This window comes from Coturnix japonica, chromosome 5 (genome assembly GCF_001577835.2).
Source record: "Coturnix japonica isolate 7356 chromosome 5, Coturnix japonica 2.1, whole genome shotgun sequence".
Lineage (NCBI taxonomy): Eukaryota > Metazoa > Chordata > Aves > Galliformes > Phasianidae > Coturnix > Coturnix japonica.
The window spans coordinates 50,842,589-50,869,472 of record NC_029520.1 but is presented as its reverse complement, the minus strand read 5'-3'; the positions used below and the strand labels follow the sequence as shown (position 1 = coordinate 50,869,472).

At 46.1% G+C, this 26,884-nt stretch overlaps 2 protein-coding genes across 2 annotated transcripts in view; both read left to right on the top strand.

Moving 5' to 3' along the window:
* Positions 1-11,368, top strand: part of PELI2 (pellino E3 ubiquitin protein ligase family member 2) — a 54,957-nt gene extending 43,589 nt beyond the window's left edge. Inside the window, exons 4-6 of the mRNA XM_015865877.2 lie at positions 3,197-3,394; positions 3,784-3,972; positions 6,084-11,368. Of these exons, the coding sequence (XP_015721363.1) occupies positions 3,197-3,394; positions 3,784-3,972; positions 6,084-6,650 (954 nt within the window). The 3' untranslated portion in view covers positions 6,651-11,368. The remainder of the gene's footprint in view (positions 1-3,196; positions 3,395-3,783; positions 3,973-6,083) is intronic.
* The window catches only part of TMEM260 (transmembrane protein 260), a 61,443-nt gene continuing 44,622 nt past the window's right edge, over positions 10,064-26,884 (top strand). The window contains exon 1 of the mRNA XM_032444849.1: positions 10,064-10,168. The gene's annotated coding sequence lies outside the window, so the exon portion shown is untranslated. The remainder of the gene's footprint in view (positions 10,169-26,884) is intronic.

Genomic DNA, 26,884 nt, shown 5'->3' with positions numbered 1-26,884 from the left:
TTTTGCTTCTCTACTCATTCACCTCTGAGATGCTGCCTGCGGTTCGTGCCATTGTCTGTCGTACCTTTGTAGTTACATGACTGGTTTGACCTGTTACAAGCCAACCCATCCCATCTTATTAACAAAATGTTGGAGATGAGGCTCGTGTTTGTAGAGCATCCCAGTCCTCCAGGAGCCCCTTCAAACAGCTCATGTGTCAGGGTTACAACTTCTGTGTAGTTCAAATTAGTCTTTTCAGCACAGCCATGATGTGAAGGCTGTCATGCTGTGACTCGATCTCAGCTTTACCTCGTGTGCTGCGTGCTGGTTCATGTTTCTCCTGCCTGTAGCTTCCTTCAGTGTGCTGCAGATAGGGGCCTGAGGGGTCTGATAACCATGTAATGGGGAAGGAAATAGTCTGGTAGATTGTGACAGTATTTTGCTGCTCAAGGCGTGTTCAGACAGCAGCTGAAGAGGCTTCTGTTAACTTGGGCAAGCCACTGGGCTTTAATTATTCTCAAGATTTAGGCTGTGGGCTGTCAGAGCAGCTACTGGAGGGTTGTTTTATGCTGCTCTGTCACACACAGTAGCAAATTCCGAGTTGTGTCTATTGATCTGCAGGATAAAACTTTACTGCTGATCAATCATCGCTTGAGTAGGCAGTTCTGTGAGTTTGCTGCTTTCTTCTGAAGTTGGTTTTCCTGACCCCTGTGGAACAGTGGTAAGGGTACAGAATCTGGAAAGAAAAGGATAATACAAGAGAGAGGCTTATCTTAAGGCTTGGGGCCCCTCCTCAGGCCTTGATGAAACGTGCTATCATAGGCAAACCATGCAATTTCTTGATACATTCAATAATGGCTTTAAAATTTCCATATGTTCCTGTGTATAACCTATTAATTATCTATTTTATAACACCATGCACATATTCCAGCCCCTGTTCCCTGTGCACGCACACATTGTTAGCCACGCGGGTTACATTTGTATTTGTTTTTCTGTTGTATGTTTTATTCCTTGATGTCATTGTGTAGTGCATTTTGAGCACAAATGCTACTGTGGAGCTCTGTATGAATGACACCTAGATGAAGCATATTCACTTGGTTAAAAGGATAGATGTGCTAACGTTTCATTTTCTGTCTCCCAAAGACAAGTTGTTCCTTTCATCACCTGTGTGTTGCAAATAAGCTTGTTACGAGTTGGTGCAGTGATGCATCAAGTTGGAGTAGAACCTGCTCCTTTATGGTCTGTTTGGACAAGAGTGGATCAATTGGTACCGCTAGAAGGGTCACAGTGTGCAGCCAGCAGCCTAAATAACTGCAAGTCCATATAGGAAGCAGGTATATTGCATATGAATATCGGATTTCTCTTGAAGACAACGTAAAATGCATGGTCTGCTTCTCCCTATCATCACAGCAGAGTTCTGTTGAGTTGAAGAATATACAGCGGTTGCATTGTATGCTGACAGGCTGTCTGGGTTTGCCTTGTCTCAGGAATGAGGGCTTTTTGATAACACTGCTTGACTGACAGTAGGCAGTAGCAAGTTGACTGATGGCCTGGCTCTAACAGCTCTTAACAGCAACCTGTAGTGCAGACAATAAGTCTGGTACATCAATTGCAGGATTCATAGCGTGGTGTTGGAAGCAGTTGGGTGAAAGGATGTCACCGGTCAGAGTCCTGAAATGCAGCCTCACTTTGTTACTCAACATTTACTTCTAATCTCAGCTTTTTAAAAATGCAGGATGGGGGTGTATGTATTTTCATGCTTATATCTGGATGTATATGGATTTTGTGTGGACAGATGAGAAAGACTAGGCACGAATGCTTGCAGCTTTTACAGGAAAATAAGCCAGGATTTTCTGGTTGCATCTTAAAGCTTTGAGTGATCTGCTGGGGAGACTGCAGCAGGCAGGAGCTTGTTAAGAGCAACTTAAATAACTCTGTTATTGATTACCCTTTAAGAGAACTTTGCATATGGATTAGAGTCCAAAGTTATGAGTAAGCTTCCCGCTGCTGGTCAGTGCTGACTCTTAGCAGGAGCTGCATTGGGTGGCAAATAGGAGCCTGTTGGGGTAATATTGTAGAAAACAGCTTTACAGTTTATTAGATTGAACCTGTCAAGTTTCATAAATCAGAATTTCCTACATTAAGTGGTTTTCTAAACTCTATCTATTGGGTATTCTGGCAATTGTGTTACTCTCACTGAAAAAATTGAAGTGCATGTTTTTGATGAGGTCTCTGTTAGTATTTCCCTGGTGGTTTTTCTGTGACAAGCTCATCATATTTTTTTACTTCAAGCTGTGATACAGAGGAAAGAATTGGATGTGTTCCTTGAGACGCGACTTCCAGCTTGCATTCAAGAGTAGCACTGCAAAGCAGAACTGCAGGTAGAACAGGAGCGTGGGACAGATCCTGCACTGTTCCTATCATTCAGTTGTGACAAGGCTTACATATCAAACATATCACTTTTCTTAACTCTTAGATAACTTTTCTTTACTGTTTTAGGCCAATACACTGAATTTGACTCACAGAGGTCTTAGTATTCATGATGGGAGAAGATGTGTGCTCCATTAGTTGCCTTTGTAGAGCAAAAAGTTAAGTTGAATGCAACTTTTTGGGCACTGAGATTGCATTTCATGGAATCATGGAATTGCTCTAGTTGGAAAAGCCCTTAAAGGCCATCAAGTCCAACCACAAGTTTAGTTCCTGCTGTCTTGTTTTGCACTGCATAGGTGCTCCCAGTTTTACAACTAAACCCTGATAATCCCTTCATGCTGTTGATGATGTGCCATCAAACAATTTGTGGGAGCTGTGATGGACAAACATACATAAGCTGTCTTGCTGCATTAGCTGCGTGTTTGTGCCTAGGACCAGTGGGAAAATGTGTTAGCACCTAATTGGATCTTGCCATCCAATGTGTTCCATCAGACTGGAACAGGTTTCCTAAGGAGGCTGTGGATGCCCCATCCCTGCAGGCATTCAAGGCCAGGCTGGATGTGGCTCTGGGCAGCCTGGGCTGCTGGTTGGTGACCCTGCACACAGCAGGGGGTTGGGACTGGATGAGCACTGTGGGCCTTTGCAACCCAGCCATTCTAGGATTCTGTGATCCAGAAATTCAGTAGACAGTAGGTTATTGATGTCATCAATATTTGACAAAATTGTGCCCTCAATAGGTGATGTTCCCATGATTCTCTCTATACTATTATCTTACTACCTTTTGCAGGTCGGGAGGTCAACAGAAAGCCCCATAGACTTTGTAGTGACAGATACTATTTCTGGGAGTCAAAACAACGATGAAACTCAGATTACACAGAGCACCATATCCCGCTTTGCATGCAGGATTGTTTGTGACAGGAGCCCGCCATATACAGCAAGGATATTTGCAGCTGGATTTGACTCTTCTAAAAACATATTTCTCGGTGTAAGTACCACTACTAATTACATCACATACAAGCAAACTCAATTTTTGGCCTCTTTTATTTTCAAGCCCTCAGATTCTCTTGTTATTAGTTGATAAGTTGTCCTGTCGTTAGACTTCTATTACTGAAGTGTACCAGCCACAGTATTAAGAAGTAACTGTAGTTTTATGTGCCAAGTTTATTACCATGAACTCTTGGTGATAATTGTCTTTATTGATGAAGGTGTATTGCAATGGCTGTTAAGAGTTTTTCTTTGGGTTTTCCTGTTACGCTCACTGGGAATAAGCTGCTGTTGTGGCTTTGGGTGCTGAAGACAAAGGAATTCACCTGCCAACTTCAATCTGTAAACTTACAGGCAAACTTTCTTTCTGGGGGTGGTTGTCACACGCAGGAAAAAGCAGCAAAATGGAAAAATCCCGATGGCCACATGGATGGGTTAACGACCAACGGGGTGTTGGTCATGCATCCGAAAGGAGGGTTCACTGAGGAGTCTAAACCTGGAGTTTGGCGTGAGATCTCTGTCTGTGGGGATGTATACACCCTCCGGGAAACCAGATCTGCTCAGCAAAGAGGGAAACTGGTAAGTGGAAAGTCATTAAACCAAAGCGAGGGTAGAGGGTACCAATAGCATTGAAGTACATGTGTAATACAGTACATTCTTGTTGCTGTTCTGTTTCTCCTCATACAGAATTCTCTTTAGTTTTCTCCTAATGTCACTTCTTTCCAACTGAAACAGCACCGAGTGTAAAAGCTAAACAAACTTTGCTCTTGAATCTTCACCTCTTAAATGTCCTTCTGAGACATGGGAAGATCTGGAAGTTTGTATTGCAAAAGACAGCTCCCTGTGCACTTAGAACCTTGAAAGAGTCTGCTTGTATGCAAAACAAGTTTGAATAGTGCTGCTTCTGTTTGATTTACCTGCTACTGGGAAGATAAAAGGAGCCCTGCTAAGTATATTCCTGTATTCTCCTATGGAGCAGGATAGCTTCGCCTTTACCAACAGTGGAAGGCTTCAGCTGCCAACCTGTGCCTGTGTTAAATTCATCATCCATCTGCTTGGCTTTAAGCACTGAGAACAGGGGGAGAGGATTTTCATCCCTCTCTCCTTTGTGCCAAAGCTGCTTTTGTGCTGCTGCCTCTAGTTCTCATTAGTTTAATAGTGTTAGAGGTATCCCATTTGCTCATGCTGAACTGACTTACCCAGTTTTGCTGTTTGTTTTGCTGAAAACTGACTTCCTCATTGGGTTTGGAAAATGAATGCAGAACAAACTACTGGAAGTCCAGAAGACATAAATTGTTTTGCCACTGTAATAATGGCAGGCCAACATAGTTGATTTGGTTCATAAAACCAAATGCAGTGTACAATGAATTGAACATATTGCGTGTGAGGGTGAAGGCATTATCTGAAGTGCATTCAGTCAAGGATTCTCTATTCGAACCACCGAGTTTTTTGTATTTTATTTATTTTTTCCTGCTGGTGGTACTTTAGGATGGTGACTTTTTATCTATAGTCTCTATCGTACCATTTCATTGCTTTATGCAAGGATGATACACAGTTAATCTGAATTTTAACTGGATTAAAATGTGAATGCCAAATTGCTTGTCATTCATGGAATTCTTTGGCCGGTGTGATGATTTCATGTGACCTACTTAATGTCCAGGGGATTTATTTTGTCTTAGTGGCATTTTCTAGTCATTGTCAATGTACAAACCTGGGCAGGAGGTATGCTGCCTCTCCTAATTTCATTTAATGTATATTCTTCACAACTAAACTGGGAGCAGTGGCCTATATACTTTGGAAATTAAAATAAATTAGAATATTTCACTGAAGTACAATGTGTTTAGAATAATCCCTTGAAAATGTATCATGATTACCTGCTTTCATTCAGATAAGAGAAACCCTTAGGCAGTGCTTATTGGGGCTGTATTTACATGGAACACCTCATTGAATAGAGGGCTAATTAGTTTGGAGTATGGGGGAGGATTCATTGCTATGAAGCTGATGCTTGTGTGGCTTTGGTTGCAGAACTTGTCACTTGAGAAATGTGACTTGTAATTCGCTCTGTGATAATACCTTTGAATGTACCTGTGCATGCAGCTGGTGTTGCGTTTGTCACTTACCCACAGTATGTCTGCAGAAGAGCCTTTCGTTGTTAATAAGGCATGAAGAAGTTAGTGCGATACCTTCACAAAGAATTACAGGAAGGAAAACTGCATGGTAACTAGTATCCCCATAGCATGTAAGAGTTGCCAATTGAAGATCTCATCTACAAGAGCAGGATGAAAATGAACTGTGCTTACTATAATCTTAAATATGGAAGAGATGAGAGATGAATTCAGACCAATGGAGGACCATAACAAAATAACAAGACAGTTATTTGGCATGCTTGGGAAAGTATTTCTTGAGATAGAGGGTGTATTTATAGACAGAGTTGGCTGTGTGGAAGTGGCATCTCAGGCCTGACCACTAATCTTGGTTATCATGTGTGGATGCCCCGTCCATCCCTGGAGGTGTTCAAGGCCAGGTTGGATGGGGCCCTGGGCAGCCTGGCTTGGTATCAATGTGGAGGTTGGTGGCCCTGCCTGTGGTGGGGGGTTGGAGCTTTGTGATCCTTGAGGTCCCTTCCAACCCAAGCCGTTCTACGGTGATGATTCAGTGGTGATTCCATGATCTTTGTGTTCCACCACTAGGTAGAAAACGAGACCAACGTCCTACAAGACGGCTCCCTCATCGACCTGTGTGGAGCCACCCTTCTGTGGAGAACAGCAGACGGACTGTTTCACACCCCGACTCAGAAACACATCGAAGCTCTGCGACAGGAGATCAACGCCGCCAGACCTCAGTGTCCCGTCGGGTTAAACACTTTGGCGTTTCCCAGTATCAACCGTAAAGATGTGGTGGAAGAGAAGCAGCCCTGGGCATACCTCAGCTGTGGTCACGTTCACGGCTATCACAACTGGGGACATCGCAGTGACACAGAAGCTAACGAGAGGGAATGTCCGATGTGCAGAACCATTGGCCCCTATGTGCCTCTGTGGCTTGGCTGCGAAGCGGGATTTTATGTGGATGCGGGTCCTCCAACTCACGCGTTCAGCCCATGCGGACACGTGTGCTCTGAGAAGTCTGCAAAGTACTGGTCTCAGATCCCTCTGCCTCACGGTACTCATGCATTTCATGCTGCCTGCCCTTTTTGTGCAACACAACTGTCTGGGGAACACAACTGCGTCAAGCTTATTTTTCAGGGTCCAATTGACTGATATCACTTGGCGGTGACCACGATAATGTTTTGTTTAACGACTTACTGTGAAAATTTTGCCACTAACTCTATAGATTTTACCTTTTTTTATAACGTTATTAATAGGGTGGTAGGTTGGGGATGGGGAACTGGCAAAGGAAACGGTGAGGAACTGTGGCGGAGTGGGATACATTGATACCTGGAACTCAGCAGATATCAGTGGGGTTGCATGCTCAAAAGCAGCGTATTCACAAAGTCTTCTTGGTCAAATTGTAGTATATTTGTATTCTTTTTATTAGTACCCTGGATCAGAAGAAAAAAAACACAGATGTCTTAATGATTTTTTTAAGCTAAGATTTTTTAATGGAAAGGTTTTTCTTCTAAACTTTGACAAGCCTTTAAAACCTATTTTTCAAACCTAGAAGGAACACACAGAATGTAACTGTCTTTAATTTGCAGTGTAATTTAACTTGAATCGTTTCTCAAGGAGCTAAAGCAGAATGTGTGGACAGCCATAGGTGAATGTTCACTAGAGATAATTGGAGACGTAAGAGAAAAATTAGCTGCCTAAATTGTAGAGTATAAATGTAATTAAAATATTTATTATGGCATAACGCAGCTGGCCAACAAGGCATCAAGGATTACTTGAAACTGAGGAAATCCTGTTTGCATTGATTTCTTTTCAGTGTAATACATGTCCACTGCTCATTATGTGTAGTGTATGGCTGGGTTTTGTTTTGTTATTGCTACCCCGTTTAACTTGCATATGGCGAAACCTCTTTTCTACATACATACATCTGGTTTTAAGCCAGCGTTCTGTGTACATGTAGTCTGATCTCTTTATTTCTGCTTAGTTTAGCTTGCCCTAACTGCGCCTCGCGTGCCCAGAACCATTGGGTTGAGATGTAGCAAGCCTTGAAAAATTGAATGCAAGAAAGGGATGTAGTGCTACAGCAAAACAGAAGGCTCAGGTGCAATTGATACAGAACTTATTTACATAGACCTGGCTTCAGGAAAGCACTTAATATATAGGTATAATCCCATAGATGGGACTTATTTTAAGTGCTTCAATGGATTGTGGTTCTACACTGTTATGGTTTGAAATAATACGAAAACAAAGGTTAAAAACAATTCATTTGAGCTCACTTAGTAGCCAAAATGCTGCGAGGAGGGGAGCGTCCTTTCTAGTTCAGCTGAGTATTTCTGTTCAGTTTCCAACTGGCTGCCATCCCTCACCTCTTTATGCAGATTGAGACGTGTTCGTATCTTCTTCTTTTTAAACGTTTGCAAATCAAACAGCATTCAGATGTAATCAAACCCACGTATTAGGGTGGTACATCTGAAGTGGATGGCTTGGAATCCCCGACTTCTTAAGGGAGCTGATAAATATTTACTACAGAGATAATTAAATCAGAATTGCATATGAGTTGTACCCTGCCCACCGTTAGTGTCACTTCATGCAGAGTGAGACCTCTGATTTGGTTCCTGCCTTTTGCTTTCTGTGTTCTTGGTATCTGAGGTATCAATCTATCCAGTCTATAAAGAGAAACAAGGGAGAAAATGACAGCATCTCCAGGTTCAAACTCAGTTCTGTTTAATCAACTGTAGCTCTTTTTGCTATATTTGCGCCCTTTGTATAAATAGATAATTTATATGATTTTAATATATTCTGTATATATATATATATATACTTGAATTGGCCTGTTCATATTTTGGTTGTAAAATTATTTTATAGTTAACCTTATAAACATTCGACATGTCCCTTACCAGTGGTGGTGGTGGGACGTGCTTTGTCTGCTGCTGGTTTTAGTGTCATTTTGCTGTATAAATGTTCAGCATTTTAATCATTTGAAAACAGCTTTACTTTTTACTGCTTTTTTTTTTTTGCTGTTTTTTTTTTAACGTTTTGGCTCCGTAGCATTTTCTCTACACAATCAAACTGTACACGTTTGTCCCGCTCAGTGACTGGAAATAGGATGCATCTTGTTAACAGAAAACGATACGCTTCTTCCTAGTGCCTTCTCAATGAGATCCTCTTGTGATTCCGTGTGCTGAGTCCTTAATCCCACCAGACAACCTTGTGGCTGATCTTCATCAAGGATGGCCATCCAACCAGATGGGGAAGAAACGCCTTTGGCCTTCAGTTCCTCCTTCTGGTTTGTGTCATAAATGTGAAGGTGCCTCTTCCCTCTTTCTATTCAATACAAGTTCCTCAGGTTCCATACGCATAGCGCAGCATGATTTCTGTTCAGCATATACCTCATCTGTGAGAGGCAGACTCACCTCCACCTCGTTCCTATTGGACTCGGAAATACTTCACTTTGTTTCTCATGAGAGATGCGATGAAACACGCTTTCAGGACATGCTGACTGTTGAATTCTGGCTGTGATCTGTGTGTTTATGTTTGCTGGGGGGGCAGAAGTCTTGGTTTCCATGTGCAACAGCTCCATCAGCCTGGGGTGGCTCAGTTTCTCATCCCATTTCTCCTCTCAATAACCACACACCTCCCCATTCTAATTCAACTGGAAGCAGTAGTTTCAAGACAAGCAGGACCGACCCTGTTTGGAGAGACTGAACTTGAGAACCACGCTCATACTTTGTTTTTGAGAGCTCATTTCACGATCCCAGCGTTGAGTTTCTTGCATACCATTTCAAGCACTGGCAGCACATTCTGCAAAGTCTTCTTTTTTAACCTGTTAACTGTTGACTCGATTTGAATGCTTCAGAAACAGCTTTGACTGCATAACTTAAAAGTATTTTTTCTAGTCTGATCTTTAAAACAGGGAAAAGTCTGTCATATCCACGCATGCTGGAGCTGTAACACTTCTCTTTTTCCTGGCAGCTTCGTGGTAGAGTGCTGAAGTCTCAATAGGCAGCTCAGTAGCGAATGTTGTTCTTTCATGAACCGTGGTCCAACTTGTACAAAAGAGTCAGCACGATGCTGCATTTTAATCAAGGTTTTTTTTTATTTTCCAAGCGTGGTCACTTTGTGCCTCTGGTACAGTAGTAGTACTGTACTGGCATAGCAATTAAAGGAGGGTTGTGTTTCTAGGGGAGGATGGGAATGGGGCTGAAAGGAGACGAAAGCTGCTTCCATGAACTGCTGTGCCAGGAGCTGTGACTGTAACTGTTCTGCTTTCGGAGCTGGTTCATGCCACCCAAAGCATGGAGGTACTGAGATGGGGCTGCCCTGAACAGCTGAGAGTCCCATAAAGAACTGCAACTCCCTCTGACCAGGATTTACTCTTATTAACTCTTTGTACATTCTGAAATAAGCTCTTGGCTGGGGTTGCGGTAGCTCCCCCTCTGCTGCTCACTCGTTTTCCTGCTGTTCTGTTTCTGGAAGCATCTAGTTAAGTCTCTGTGCATCTGGTTCATTTTTCTGGGCTGAGAGATCCATTGGTAGCGGTCTGGCCATCGTTGTAACTGATGGTCATTGAAAAGCATTTTTAATGTGCTAGGAAAGCTGACATGGCTTGACTCGATTTTGAAAGGAGCTGTGCTTGTCCCTTTCTGTCAAGGATCATTCTGCAGGGAATGGTAAGTCTTGTTTTAACCACAATTTCTGCTGATATTCTGCACTGGATGTGGATGGGTGGCTCCCACAGGATGGGCAGGTAGAGCCATTAACCCAAGGAGCTGAGAGGTCTGTTGGGTGTTGGGGTTGAGTAGATGTGGGCAGCCCAACTCCTGGAGTGTTCTGACTGAGGATCCTTCCTTCCTCATCATTTACTCAGTTTTCAGCCTCTTGTGAATTCCTGTTTCCTTTCTTTCTCTCCTTACCTGCCTAGTTGCAGGTAAATCAGTAAATACAGCTTGAAAGGAAGGCAAGGAAGAGAACTTAGATGCCGTTAGGCTTGCTTCTTTTCAAGGAAAACAAAGTGAAGTTACAAATGTCTTTTGATTATTTTCTTTCTCAGTACTTATATTCCATGAGCACTCTTCACAACCTTCATACTCGGTGAACTAAAAGGATGAGATGAGCTTAGAAGATGGGGCAGGTTTTTGGTGGCGTGGGGTAGTTGCTGGGCTGAGAAGTTGTAGCGTGTAAACCGGGTCCCACTGACTGCATCAGGGCACTTTGGTGTTGAAGTCCGTTCTGTTTCCATCGCGGTGCTTAAGGATGGGCTGTGTGGGATCAAACACGCTGCAAAGAGCCTGTATTGCTGCCTCATAGCCATAGGAACAGCCTCAGCCACAGTGTGATGGTGAAATGGTCACCTTCCAGCAGCGTTAGCAGCTCGTAGACTTGGTGTGTTTGTAAAGCTGGTCTTTTCTACACTGTGTGAAATGAACTGATTTCTTTGCTGTTGTACCCGTGGAAGTACAAGCCATTTTATGGGGCGGGGTGGGGAGAAGAAGAGGGGAGGAAAACCTTCATAAAACAAAAAGAAAAGATTAAAATGTTATCTCAATATTCTCATCGACTCCTCCAGTTTATTTTTCCCCCGGTGATCGATTGTCAGAGCTTGCCTGGGATTTGCATTGCCGTATGAACGTTCAGAATGCCACCACTTCTCTCTTATCCCCCTTCCCTCTGTTCCTCAGCAAACAAAAGCTCACACCTCTGAGGATCCTTAAGCATTGGAGGTATGGAGTGGATTCAGGTGTGAGTTGCCCTGAAATTCCAGTTGATTGACACCCCTGGTTTTGAAATGGAGCTGTTTGTTTTCAATGCCAGCTGCCTTCTCGCGGTGTTAACATAATAGCGAAATAAAAGCAATTTCCAGGAATAATGTGCTTTGTGACTCCTGAGATTAATTTCCATCGTGGTAATTCACTGTTTCATTTACATCTGTGTGTTTGAGCCCCGTCTGTACGCAGCTGATGTGAACTCACAAGCTTCGTTCCTTTAAAGTGAGCTGAAATGAATGGTCTGCTTTTCTTTCCAGTAAGGAGGAAAAAACACTGATGGGAGCATAATAAAGGAGAATAAGGATCTCAGCAGCCTTCTCTACCTGTGACCTGTCATCTGGCTATCAGGTTCCTTTTAAATGAGAGCCTTACGTGCTTGCTTGGGAAGATGCTCTTGGGTGAACAGGAGAGGAAAAGCTTTGGGATACCAATGTGCACTTTGTGAGAGGTTTGCAGAGCACTTCTGATGTCTCCCTTTTCTTTTCCTTTCAAGGCATAGATGTATATTTTTAGGAGGAACTTAAGCAATCTCTTTCATGTAATAACAAGGCAGACAGGAGTTTGACAGAGGTGTCGGAGTTGTCTGAGCCCGATTCTTCTTTATTCTTTTAAAGATGTAACTCGTGTCTGAATACAGGCTTGGGATGAGGGAACACTGAGCAGCAGAAAGGAGCTCTATGGCTGTGAGCTCTGGGAAGCTGCTGCTCTGCTCTCCTGTGCACGTTGTCCTGTCTCACTGGGAATACAGGACCTTGACCTCCACTGCAGCTGCGTGAGCATCCGTACTTTTTCTTGTTTCCTTTTGTTGTTTTGCTTTTGTTTGGACAGAATTTGTGGCTTGGATAGAAGATTGGAGATATTCAAGGCCAGGTTGGATGGGGGCCCCGGGCAGCCTGGGCTGGTATTAAATGTGGAGGTTGGTGGCCCTGCCTGTGGTGGGGGGTTGGAGCTTCGTGATCCTTGAGGTCCCTTCCAACAACCAAGAAAACCCTGGGCATAGATTTCTGGGGATGGATTTCCACCCTGTTATCTCATTAAGATGAAGAGGGTCCCATCAAACTCAACCCATTCCATGACTCTGTGATGAAGAACCAAAGTGTAGAGCAGCTGAGTGAGGTCCTGGGGTGCTGCGAGGGGCTGTGTGAGCATGGAAATACTTTGCAGCAGTAAATAAAGCAATTATCTGTTTTTCCAGATGCATTTCAGGCCAGGAGGCCGAGAGGAAATTCCTAACTGACTGCCTGTCTGCGGGATAATGCTGTTTCCATAGGCCTCCCTGCCAAGAATCACTTAATTATGAGTAATTAAAATAATAATAATAAAATAAAGGGGCTTTGATTTGGCTTTAAAATGCTGAGGGAGTTGGAGAGTGGAAAATGGAATAATGGAATAAACAGAAGTGATGTCCCCAGTGTGTGGGGACGCTGTGAGCACCATGTGCTGTGGTTATGGGATGCAGACATGGGCTGCGTCCCTCTTTCTTCCCTTTGGCAGCAATCTCCCTGTGTTCTGCAGGGATTTGGGGTCGGACCAAGGGCGCTGGCTCTGCAGTGTGTGGAAACATGCAGCATTCCCATAAAGCCCACTGGGATGGGATGGGCCGTGCTCCTTGGGCGAGGTGCAAAACCTGAGCCCTGGGGTTCTGTGCTCAATGTTTGTTGGGATTCCTTCAAGATTCCTTTCATTTTCCCCTTCGCTCCCAGGGATTTCGGTGTGGGCTTTCTGAAACGCAACCCTTAAGGCTGCAAAGTGATGTTAGGATGGGACGTTGTCACTGGGGTTGAGCAAAGCTTTAGGTTTCACAATCTGAAAGCAGATTGGGGGGGGGGGGGGTCCAATTTGGAGGATTCTGCCCTGTAGGTACAACAGCTGATGGAAAAACAAAGCATTTCATGGGTTGGAAAGTTTGTTTGAAGGCATCTTTTTTGTTATGGAATCACTCCGGTTGGTAAAGACCTCCATGATCCCCAATCTCAGCCGACTGCCCACATCCCTCTGTGCCACATCTGAACACCCCCAGGGACAATGACCCCACCACCCCCTGGGCACTGCATCACTGCTCTTACAGGGCAGAAACGTTTCAATAGCCAACCATTATCCCTTTAGGACAGCTGGATATAACGGTTTAACGCTGCTCCCTTGCTGTAAAAATCATTTTAAGCCTTTTGCAGGAACAAAAGCCTGGGTGGTTTTGACAACACGCTCCTTATGAAACCAAAAAAGTCCCAATGAGTGTCTGGAGCAGCCCTCGCTGTGATCTTTTGCTGCCTGGGAGTGAGCCATCGGCTGGGATGTGGGCTGAATAACAAGGAGCCCCGTGGCTGTGCGGGAGATGACAACGTGTTTTCATAGGGTGATAAAAACCTGCTTTATTGGGGTGTCATGGAGCTGCCATGGGCTTCCCCCATTGATGCCAGGTGTTTAGGTCTTGGTTTCATGCCCACAGGACACAGCTTTCCTTCTGGTCACAACTGCGTGGATGCTGCAGGGTTTGGGCACTGCGGCACGTTCAGTCTGTGTTTCACATCGTCCCTCTCCCTAAATCACAAGGAGAGGTTTTAGAGGTGGCTCTGACAGCGCCGAGCAGCCCTACAGCACAGGGATGAGGGGATTTATGGCACTGCTACCACACAGCGAGGCTGCAAATGGGAGGGATGTTTGGGTTTAACAGAAGGGGAGCACAAATAGAAGGCAGAAAGGGGCCGGATGGAGGCTGTGGGGCTGGTGTGGGGCCATAGTGGTGCAGTAGAAGGTGGTTGGGCCCCTTTGTCTCCTTGGGGGTCACATCACAGGGGTGCCCAGTTTTCTGTTGGTATTTTGGTGTTGGAACCCCAAGAGCTGTATCTCAGCCCCAGATGAGATACCACCTCCTTGTCCCTGCAGGCAATTCCATGGTATTGACTGTGCTTTAGTTGCTGTGGTCCATTGGCTTGAACCAAAGGAGTTTCATTCCCACCTGCTTCCCATCTTTCATCTCTGGTGCTCTTGATAGCTCCAAGTTCTCTTGTCTTGGAGACTCCCTCCTCCCTCTCTCCGACCCTCCACACAGACATCGGCGTTCTGATGTGGGTGTTTTATTGGAATAAAAGTAGATTTTTATCTCCAAAGCCTGTTTATTAAACTCTCCCCCCTCCTTTCGCAGCTGGCTTCCACTCACCCTCCCAAGACATTTGTCGATTCAAATCAGGTTTAATCAACTCTCAATATTGGACGCAGTAAAATTGGATTTCTGAGAGCCCAATAATGTTGCACCGGTGCTGGGGGAGCTCAGGTTTCATTGCGTTGGCAGATGTGAGGAGCAGCCCCTACAAAACCCATCCACTGTGCTCTCCCAAAGAAATATGGATGATTGGTATTCTTATTAACACGCTGCTGTCAGAAATGACTGCTGGTAATATATACAGTTAATCTTCCTATTGGGCTGCCTATTTCTCATTGTCTGGGGAGTGCTGTCTCACAGTGCTGGGCACAATCCATCCCCCCAGTTGCCCAAAAGAACCCTTCATTTTGTGTCATAACTTTGGGTATTTCATACAGTCAAGGAATCATAGAACACCCTGAGTTGCAAAGGCCCACAGTGCTCATCCAGTCCCAACCCCCTGCTGTGTGCAGGGTCGCCAACCAGCAGCTCAGCCTGCCCAGAGCCACATCCAGCCAGTGCAAAACCCATGCCATAGCACTGCTCTGAGAACCCATAAAATGGCTTTTTTTCCCCCATTTCTTGCTGGCTGTGTGCATGCCGTATGGGACTGGTCTTGCGCAGCAGGAGCGGATTGAGGAAAACTGCTTTTTTTTGTGTGTGTCAGTGCAGATTAAAGGCTCTGAGAAACGATGCTGCAAGACAGCAGATCTATGCTTGACTCCTTGCCCAGAAACATTACCTGTCTGAGAGCAAATGCCAACAAAATCCCTGTTTACAAACTCATTTTGAAGCAAGCGAAGGCCCCGTGCCTCACCGAATCCAGGCATGGATGAGACTTCCCTCACTCCCTGCAAGGGCTGCCAAGCAAAGCACATGGCAGATAATGATGCAATCAGCACTGAGGGGATGGCAATTAGAATCGTTATAGAATCACAGAGTAGTTCAGGTTGGAAAAGACCTCCACAATCCACAATCCCAGCCCAGCCCCTCCATGCCTACTGCCCACATCCCTCCATGCCACATCTCCACACTCCCTGATTCCCTCCAGGGATGGTGACCCCACAGCTCCTGGGCAGCTGTGCCTGTGCTGAAAGCTTATTTGGAGCAGAACTGTATCCTAACACCCAACCTGAACCTTCTGTGGTGTAACGTGGGACTATTGCCTCTCATCCTTCCGCTGTTACCTGGGAGGAGAGCCTCAATTCGTGTATCAAGGTGCCCCAAATGGACCCAGTGCCCTTCCTGCTGCACGCATGATGAGCAAAACCTGCTTGCAGATTGCACTTTGTTTTGATGGCTGGCTTAGAGCCATCATAACAAGGGTTTTAGGGCAGGTTTCCCTCGAGGCATTAATTACCCAGAGGCAAAAGCATAGGGCTGGGGTTGGGGGTCCCAATTCCCCTTTGTGTTCTATGGTGGTGGGACTTCTCCCTGCAGGACAGCACCTTTGCTTCACTGCTGAGGCTGGAAGTGAAGTCCCAGTGATATCCAGATGTTTCAGCTTTGGGGAAGGATTGGGTGCAGCAAGGAGACGAAGTGATGTGAGCCAGGACATTGATGGAGGAGAGGAGGAGAGCAAGATGGATGGTGGGGTGGGAATAGGTGACAACAGGCTGGTGGGATTCGAAAGGGAAAAGATGACAGGGGTGCCGAGCTCGCTAACAAAGACAAAGTGCCTGGATTTTTCTGGGGTGAGAAAAACAGAACGAAACAAAAGAAAATGGAGGTGCTGCATTGCTGCTGATGTCGGTCACTTTATGGACGTGGTGGGCTTTGCTGAGCTGTGGCACAGCAGGAACCAGCACTGGAGCCAAAGCATTGGAGCTGTAGGAGAAGGGAAAATATCCCAAATATCTTCATTTTGTTAATGCATTCCAGAGGGATGCCTGCACAGCGAGGGCTGCGATGTGTCCTCACCTGCTGCTCCCATCACCACCACCATGGAAGGCCCAAGGTCAAGCACCATGGGTGTTGGAGCCCATTAATTAGCCCTTTAATGAGACTTTACCAGCAATAACAAAGATGAATTCCTGACTGTGGATGGTTGTTTATAGGGTACAGAGGCCAGGAATATCTCCCATTGCCAGACTGCAGCCACTGTGCCCTCTGGTCCCTGGTCATTAAAAGGAAATTCATTTGGCCGAGCACTGAAATAAGCAAACTCTCTGATTTCTGGTCTGTTATGACTGTTAACCAGCTAGATCTCACTTTAATAGCTTATTTAAAGCACTGGGCCTCTGACAGCCTGGGTGATGGATGGAGCTGTCAGCACCAGCTTCGTTTGGAGAGGAGAGGAACATCTCTTAAACCAGAAGCTCCATAAATCAAAAGGATGAAAACCAGCGAGTGCGTTTTTCTGGGCAGGGGCATCCTTCTCCCTGCAGAGTGGAACAGGCACTAAATTGAGCCTGGATTTATCTGATCTCAAACCCCTTCTGACAAGCTATTCCAGCTGGGGATGTCGAGTGGGGAGCAGTGAGGAGCTGCCATGCAACCCCCTGGCCATGCAGCCCTGGAGAGCTATGGGGAGCTCTTGTCCCACATGCATCCAGGTCTTGTCCCATCCACATCTGGGTCTTATCCCAGATATATCCACGTCTTGATCCATCTATATCTGAGTCTTGTTCCATCCATATCTAGGTCTTGTCCCACTCAAATCTGGGTGCCACCATCACTCCCCAGCTGCCCTATGTCCCCCAAGCACTAATCCTGCCTGGAGGATTGACCCATATACCTTGGGTTTAATAGGATAGCACAAAAGCTGGGGGGGATATGATACCCTCGATCAGATGAAATAGCTTATGTAGATGGGGAATATAGGTTTTTCCAGCATCAACACAAAAACATGACCATATGACTTGATGTTGCACCTCATGGACACTTTGAAATGCTTGCCAAGCAGGTTCCCATTGATTGCTTCGTGCTCCTCCAGATGTGAGACCCACAACTAAGGGAGATTTTCACTTGCGTATCACAAAGCTGCTGCCTTCCATGCTGAGCCAATGGAGGGGAGCAGGAAGCCCTGCAGATGTGCTACTCACAGTGCCTGAGTTTTGTTTAATATTGAAAGATGCTTAAAGCACGGCTCTGACCTACATTGCCAGCTCTTCAGTGGAGCTGGCTCTGCACGTGCTCTGCAGAGCACAGGCTGTGCAGTGGGACGCTGGTGGTGGGGGTCTTTCCCTTCTGTTTTCCTCCTTTTTTCCCCCCTTTCATTTCCCTTTCCTCTTTTTTCTTTCTCCTTTTTTTCCTTCTTCTCTCCTCCATCCTTCCACTTCCCCTTGTCCTTTCCTTTTCCCTTTCTCTTTTCCTTTCTTCCCCTTTTCCCTTTCCCTTCACTTCCCCTTTCCCCCCCTTTTTTCCCATCCTCTTTTTGCAGGCTTTGCTCTGACTTCCCTTTGCAAATCCCCATCTCTGCTGCAGCCTCCTGCCCAGCCACACTGGGCGAGAAAGTCTCTTCAGGACTCAAAAGACAAACATTTTCTGAAAGCAAACCCAAGGAGCCATTCCAGCCCTTTTTAGGTCAAAATCTGCATTTTTAAACACTTCCCAACATGAAAGCATGCCTTTAAAATAATGCAGATGCGCAGCCATGCTGTGCTGGGATGGATGCCTGCAGTGACCTTCTCCCAGCCTTTACAAACATGAATTTCAACTTTGCTCCTCCAAAGCCACCAGCACGCACCCACCCACCAAGGGAGAGGTGCCAAGGGGACGTTGAGCCTTGTGATGCCCATTGGGGACACACCAGAGCATCCGCAGTGATGGGGAGGAGGTCCAAGTTCCACCTGGGGCTTCCCCCATCCCAAAGCCCCTCACCCAGCCCTGATTCCTCATGCTCATGGTGTGAATCCAGCTCTGTGCTGCAAATACCCAACGCTCCTGTGGCTTTTTGGGGGTCTTGTGGCAGAGTTGAAGGGAGAGGAAAACCAGCGGACCACGTAATTAGTTTTTGGTTCAGCGATGGATATCACTTGCAAACAGGTAATCTCAACCCGAGCAGGCTTCTGTGTGATACTCCTCCTAATGAATGAGTGTAGCTGGATGGTCCTTTGCCTTTTAATATTAATACAAACACATGCAGCTGTCACCGCAATAAATAGAGCACCTCGCGGCGAGAGCAGACCTCTTAATCTAGGCTGGGAAACGCTCTAGTATTCGCTGCTTGATTTAAAGCTGCTGCCCCATCCCTCATAGCGACGCCCTCCCCACCTTTACTGCAAATTGATAATTCCAGGCTGCTCTCAGTGCCCAGCAATAAGCCTGAAGGATCACATTTGCCATCTCTCTGGTAGGACAATGGGAAGCGATTTTGCACAGGCGTGGGCAGGCGGCGGAGGCATTTGGAGCTGAGTAATTGGATAGAGGCAGCGCAGGAAATCCTAATGGGCTGGTAATCCCGTTGTGCAGTAATCCCATGTGGCTGCCCCTGAATCCCAAGCAGCACCTTGCTCTCACTGAGATGTGATTTACAAAGCTCCGAGTGCTTGTGTTTAGCAGGCAGCGCAGGTTAGTCATTTAGTTAATCCTTGTTGAGGGGCTGGAATGAGTCGATTTTAAGGTCCCTTCCAACCCAACCTATTCTGTAATTCTGTGACTCTGTCCCCGTGGTGAAAAGCCAAGAGCACAGATATTGTGCTCAGAATGAAATCTCATGTTGAAACAAAGCTTCCTGACCTGTGAGTCAACCCCATCTTTGTGCACAGCTCTCCCGGGCTGCAGTCACAATCACAGAATCACTGAGGTTGGAAAAGAACTTCAAGATCCCCAAGCCCAACCCCAGCCCACCATGCCCACTGCCCACATCCCTCAGTGCCACACCTCCATGGCTTTTTATGCACCTCCAGGGATGCTGACCCCACCAGTCCCTGTGCAGCTGTGTCACTGCATCACTGCTCTACTGGAGGAGACTTTTTTCCTCCTACTCGACCTGAAATTCCCCTGATGCAACTTCAGGCCATTACCTCTCATCCCCTCATTGAAGCCACTACCATTTGGGGTCATAACAGACAAATCTGGGGCTTTTCCTGCAGTGGTTCATTCTGCATCGCTGAGGAAGTTCCCCTGCCCCAAAGGATGCGTGCAAGGGAACAGGGCTCAGAGCTCCATACAGGAAAATGCCCATGGGTATTATGGCTGTATCCTTATCCCAGCCACGTCTGTGCTTCTGCATGAGGAAAAAGCCAGGACGGAACAATTCTGTCCGTAAAGCAGGTGTGGGATGGAGCATCATCCTTCCACTCAAAGCATGTGCAGCTGGTTACCAGAAACTGGCTCTTCCTGTTGTTGTTTTGGTGCCAGATTTCTACATTCAGGTTGCACCATTCTTATAGTCCCGTACATCTGCAGTTGGAGTCACGATTCAGTGGAGCCAGGGACACAGATGACCCTATTGCTATAATATCCCCAGCACTGTTTAAAAATAGAAACACCAATAACGATCCATCTCTCTTACAAGCCCTGGGGGAGCAGTTTGATGAGCTTATCGATCTGCTCGTCTGTGTGCAGTGGATGCCAAGAGGGTGAAGGAGGTGGGGTTGGCTGAGAGAAATTGGGGATCAGCAGGGATGGGAGAGCCCCAGCTGCATCCATGGGATCCAAATGGGGCCCACAGCTCCTGGTTTGTGTCCCACAGTGACCAGCAGTGTGTGAGCTCAGGGCTGGTGTTTGGTGTGGAGGGGATGAAGGAGTAGAGGATGACCTTTAAATGTCCTTTTCAACTCAAGTGCTAAAATCCTACCAAATCCCTTCTAAGACTAGATGTCCCATAAGAGCCCCCCTGGTCTGACCCCACATTCACAGCTGGAAGTTTGTAAGCCAAACCCCAAATCACTGCAAACCCAATGTATAGAATCTTGGAATCATTAGTGCTGGAAAAGACCTCCAAGATCCCCAAGTCCAAATCCAACCCACCCCATTAACCACGTCCCTCAGTGCCACATCTCCATAGTTCTTGAGCACCTCCAGGTCACCCCACCGCTCCCTGGGCAGCTGTGCCACTGCATCACTGCTCTTTAGGAGCACAGATGCTTCCTAATATCCAACCAGATATTGACCTGATGCATGTGGTAGAACCAAGTCACGGGGCTGAGCTGGGTTTGTGCTTCTCTGTAGAGCAGAGCAGGGGAGCAGCATGGCCAGGAGTGTGCAGAATAAAGCAGATACGTCTCCTGATGGCCAGGGAGGGACCGCCTACATTTAAAAAAGTGATTTATGCTCTAATCGCTCTTGAAGCTTCATTATTCCAAGCATTAGCGCGTCTGATCCAGTGGCCTTATTTGTTAATGCACTGAAAGCAGCAGCAGCAGATGTGCTATCTTTCATCGGTGACCCAATCAGCTCCCTGATTCATCCACTTCCATTTCTATCCATTTATCAGTGATGTTTTACTTCTCTGGGGCTGTGTTGGAGGGCTCCCACTGTGCAGCCCCTGAAGGGGTAGAGGAGGAACCCCCTCCCCACACTCCCTATTTTTACACTATAACTGTCTCCATCACTTCATCAATTCTTTGGTAACCAAAGCAATCTCTGCAGCTTGCACAATTTGTGGACAATTAGTTCTTGCTATTTTCCATCATTTTTTGATGGGGAAGCCAATGGCTGGAGCTGCTTGTTGCCTCTTCTGCCCTTTCCATGTTGGTTCAGCATTGGAAAGTCCCAGTGCTCATGCAAGGATCTTGATTTCCCACTAGAGAAGTAAGCTTGGTCTGTGGGGTGCTGGTATGGATTTCTTTACAAGCAGGCATTGCTACTGCCTGCTTGACCCAGGCTGTGCCAGACCTGTGGGAAATGACTGATTTCTGCCTCCTATTCAGAAAAAAATGCCTTTAATCCCACCTCTCTCTTAACAATGAACCTGGAGGAGGTTATTGACTTGTTCTTGTGGCGTAAAGGGATTTTCTCCCTACTTCTGCCCCCTCCATGGGTTCTTTTTGGGATCCCCAAAGCAGAGTAGTGTCTCCCCATCCAGCACTCTGCAAAATGCTTCTTGTTCTGTCTTCCAGCTGTGCTTTATTTTATTTTATTTTATTTTATTTTATTTTATTTTATTTTGTATCATTTATTCATATGTCCCTGCTCATTGCAGGGGAGTTGGACTGGATGACCTTTAAAGGTCCCTTCTAACTCAAATGACTCTCTGATTCTATGGTGGCAGGGGCAATAGAGTTTCCTGTTTTTTCCCCTTAATTCCCATGATGGGTTTGCTGCTTGGATATAGGCTGGCAGGACCAGAGCAGCCCATGTGCCAACCAGAACGTGTGTGTCACATTATTGGCACTATGGACAAGCCCTTGCTGCTTTTATAAATGTAAGTACCTTTCCAAATCAATAAATCAACATTAACATTGCTTTAAATTGATGCAGCACGTTGAGGGAATGTGCTGGGTAATTCTTTTTCCTCCTGATTAATTTACTTAAAATCAGCCACTTTGGGGCCTATCCTCATTCCATCATCTTCATTAATTCATGTAACCACAGAACAGCTTGGGTTCGAGGGGACCTCAAAGATAATCCAGTCCCAACTCCCTGCTGTGGGCAGTTGCCAACCACAAGGGTTTTCCCAGCCATTTTGGGCTTTAAGATCAGCACAAATCCACACTGAAAGGGGGAAAAGGAATCCCATGTTTAAGTTGGAGCTGTGGATAATGCCTGTTTTACGTGTCTGAACTGCACATTTGGTGCAACCCACCCCATCTGCTCTCCCACCACCATTAGGACTTGGCAAAGCCCCGTGTGCACATTGGAGCACTGACACAACCCATTACATCATCTCCGTGGGTTTTGTTGTCACTGTTTATTAAGGACTTTGTAAACGTGCAAAGCTGCCTTGTTCTGTGAGAAAAAAAGGCCTTTTGTGGACTTGGGGGAGACTGAAACCCAAACATCTACATGGGAAATCAATGCTTCCTAAGGGGCTGAGTCCCCCAGGATGCTCCATAGGGCTGAGCTGCGGCCCACGTTGGACACTTCCTCCTCTTCCTAAAACACTTTGAAAACAAAGCCCTTTTCCCTTCCCTTTCCCTTCCTTTTCCCTATCCTTTTTGTTTCTGCTTGCTCACAGCCCCCCTCAATGCGCGGACATGGGAGCATTGAGGCTGTATGTGTCGGCTTGGGCTGCCCTCTCTTGGCAGCGCTGCTCCTTGCACAGAGCACAATCAGCGTTTCAGGGCAGCCACCTCGCGATGCGGGTTGGAAAGGATGCTCACAGCCCTCCGCAATCCTCACATTGCGGTCAGTTCCCCACTGAGGTCACACACCAAATTGCGGTGCGGCACTGCGGGCACAGCTGCCTGCCAACATCCTTAACGATCCTTCCCAATCTCATTTTTTTTTGGCCTTACAGTAGCTCCGACTCAACCCTTGAGGGAGTAATTAAAGATTTTTCCCCCCAACATTTGTGAATGTGACCTCCTGCTCCCCCCTGTTAGGGTGTGAATCACTGCAGTGCACATGTGATAAGGCACAAACTCCCCCCACCACCACCCCGAGTCATGACGGCACAAAGCTCGATAGCTCCTGGCAAACCCACGGCTTGTTCTTGGCAGCAAAGAGCTGAATGTCATCAGTGAGGTCACGGCCGAAGGTGACAGACAGTCTTATATGTAGAAAATAAGTAATATTGTATATTTGGATAGGATTGAGCTGCTCAGCCCAGCCTGGTTTATGGGCAGCTGGCTGGATTTTTGTGTGGCACAGAATGGCTCCAGTCTGGGGTATTTTAGGGTAAGTGGGGTATTTGGGGTACTTAATCACACAGAGTCACAGAATCACAGAGTGGGTTGAGTTGGAAGGGACCTCAAGGATCATGAAGCTCCAACCCCCCACCACAGGCAGGGCCACCAACCTCCACACTGATACCAGCCCAGGCTGCTCAGGATTAAGGTATTTGGGGTATAGGGGATACTTAAGGTATTCGGTGAATTTCAGATATCTGGTAAATGTAGGGTCTTTGTACCACAGGCAGTTGCCCCATGGAGCAAAACCAGCCAAGAGTGCAGCCAAAAATGCCTTTGTTTTCTTCTTTAATTGCTGAAGCAAAGGCTCCTTCCACTGCCCTGCTCAGCCCAGCACTGGGTGTGGGTGCAGGCGTGCCCCGTGTTTGCAGAAGTGACATCAGAAAGAATCCCAAACCCACATCCTCCTCTGCCCTGTTTGCTAAAACAGCGCCGTGGTTTCCAGGCAGCCCTATCTTGGGAGGACAAAGGAGGCAGTGCTCTTTGTCCCATGTCTGTCACACAGACCTTATGCAACTTCTCTCCATTATTGATTTCTCTGTTGTTGTTTTTTTCCTTTAGGGGTTGGTAGATAATACCCAACCTGATCCTTTAGCAGGGAATTGGGCTTGATGATCCCCTTTCAACCTCTATGATTTTATGGCTTTCCCTCTTACTATCCCTTTATCCAGCAGATTTCTTAGTGGAGCAGTGAGGGGATCCCAGCCTGTATGTGCCCACAGCACCATTTCCCCTGGGATGCTCCAGAGGTTCATCAACCCAAACTGATCCTCACAATATTTATATTTATAACGTGATAACACCCAAAGTGACATGCACTTCTAACGTCTTAATTTCTTCTGTCCTGTAAAAGATAGGAGCAAAAAGCACAGAGTAAGATGGGGATGTGCTCACTGCCTGAGCGCTGCTGCCACCTAACGCCCAGAGCCCAAGAGCTGGGGAAGAGCAGGGAGAGATCTTAGGGAAACCATAATAATAATAATAAAAACAACAATAATAATATAGAGATAAAAATAAATAAATGGATAAATAAATAAGTAACAGAACCCTTTCCTGAGTGCCATCCCCAAAATGCCCTTTGGGCAGTGTAAATAGAGAGAGCATCCAAGTCAGGCTGCAGGGCAGCCTCGGGTGCTGCTTGGTTGTGGGTCAGTCCCACTGGTTGAGCACATCCAAAATCTGCAGGCAAAACGCCCTGTTCCTGCCAGTCACTTCTTATGGGTTCCTTCATCTCCGCATTTTAGTTGTGCTGCTGTATGTAATGAATTGGAATAGATTAAAAAATGGCTTTTGTCCTGCCTCAAAAAGCAAAATCCAGGTCAGGGAAGAGAAGTTATGGAAGTCTTTGGTGACATCCTCAAATCTGTGGCCATTTAATCTTCCAAGCATCTCCAAAGAGATTCTGATGATTTCACAGCAGTGACTTTGGGTTTCCTTTCAGGGGGTTGGCAAAAGATGGGAGGTGTTGGATTCAAGTTGTGCCAGGGGATGGTCGGGTTGTGTAGTAGGAAACATTTCTTCTTTGAAAGAGCAGTGATACAGTGGCACAGCTGGGTTGAGTTGGGTTGGTTTGGGTTGGGTTTGGGGCTCTTCTTGGGGTCTTTCCCAACCTGAATGATTCTATGACGTTACGGTTCTATGAATGCAGGCTGGAAGAGCTGTGCACAAAGATCCCATCGGCACAGAGGATGGGAAGCTTTGTTCCAACATGGGTAACCCTCACTTTGAACAAAACAGATGTGCCCTTCCTTGGGATTGGAAGAGGTTTGGCAGAAGTTTTCCCCAAAGCCTCCAAGAGTGGATGTTGAACCTGAAAGCTCTCTGCTAAGACACAGCCAACTGAAGTGGGACTGAGCTGTCCCTGTCACCCCAGTCCCCTGTGGGATGCAGAGCCTGGCTGAAGCCGTGTCTATGTGCAAGGAGATTAGTTGACACCGGCCTCGTGCCGGCATTTAGGGTCTGAGTGCTTATTTCAATTTAGCTTAACTGGGTGAGGAATTGACTTAAACTAGATTGATATAAGCCACTCTTAAAGATTTAAACCCCCACTGTAAGAGGATGTGCTCATGGTTTTACACTGTATTAACCCAGGCATTTGAATAACAGCTCCAGGCTAGGTCTATACTTGGGTTTGATACAAAATTATTGTGGTTCAGGCTTGTCTGTTTGGCATTGGGTTTTTCTTTTTTGTTGTTATTTGTTTGCTTGTTTTAAATTAGATGAAAAATGTTCATACAGATTCCATTACTCTGGTGGGAAATGATTGTATGAGGGTTTACTTGGGGTGTTTTCCCATAGAGTGGGGAGCAGGAGGAAGGCTGGTAAACCCAACATTGTGCAATGGATTCCCCTATGGTTTCTCACTCCAAACCCAGAGATTTCATCCACCACCTCCATTTTTAGTCCATGCCCATCACTGATGGGGGATGTCGGTCCCACGTCGGGATGGATGTTGGCTAACACAGCGCTCAGCTGCAAACCAGCAAGTTTGGGCTAATCCCTCTCCTGGCACTGTATATCCCTAGCACGTATACGCCGCTGCTTTCTAATGGTATTAATAATTCTCCCTTTATTTCTCACTCAAACACTCTTGGAAGGATCATCCAATTTAAATCACAGCTTCTCCTGTTAGCGTGTGTCACCACGAGAGGGCAATAAATCATCTAATTACAATGGCAGAGCCGGTGTCCTTTCGCAAAACCACCCATGATGAACTTAAATGGATTTTAAACATTAATATAATAGGCATTTAGTAAAGAATGGGAAGGAAAAAGAACATTTTAAACAAGTCAGCAGGTTCCCCTGAATGTATTTGGGATGCGGGGCTTGGATTGGCCACTGAACTCATCCTGATGTGCAGCGGTGCTGGAATTAAAGCAGAGAAGGGAGCCCTGCCTCTTTGAGATGCTAATTCAGGTAAAAGCTCATTCTGAGGAGTGCAGACGTACTGACCCTAATGATGCAGAGCTATATGGAGAGCTAATAGAGGACTGCTAATTTCAAAACGTATCAAACCCCTAAAAAGCAAAACAAAGAGGATATTTCCTTACCTGCACCGTCCTATGGAATGGATGGCATGGTTTTATGGAGACTAACCCAGCTCTTCCTATAGGATATTCCCACTCTCTGCTATCCTCCCGGTGTGATGCAGCAAGGTCATCAGAGGGGTTCTGTGCTTCCTGCTGGCAAATCCCAAAGGAGAGCATTGATGGGGGTGTGAGAAGATGGCCCCCACCTTTCAGTGCAACCCCTGCTTGGGTGAGAATGGGAAATCCCAGGTCACCCAGTGTTGGTGGAACATTGTCGTATCATCGTCTCACTTCCTAAATGCCCTCATAGAATCACTTGAGTCTATAAAGGTCGCCTAGTTCAGCCCAGGGGCATCTACAGCTCATGTCCCCAGTCTTCCTAGTTCCTATAAAGTGATATTATTTTATTAGTGATAAAGGATCTGGTTGCTTAACTGGGACCCCAACCTGACAGGTGAGCTCCATCTGCCCAAAGTAGTATTGGTTTTCTCAAGAGCTGCAATACAAGGTATGTCTGGGATGTTCTGGCAGTTTTATCTCCTTCATTTGTCTTGCTGTGTGTGATCAGGTGAGACACTGAGCTGGTACATCTGTCCTCCTTGGAGCTTAGAGAAGGGGAGAGACCAGAGCTGTGATGAACTGAGGTCAGAAGTGAGCAGAATGGGGTTCTTCAATGATTAGGGTTAGGAGGGAGAAATCACACACACAGAATAAC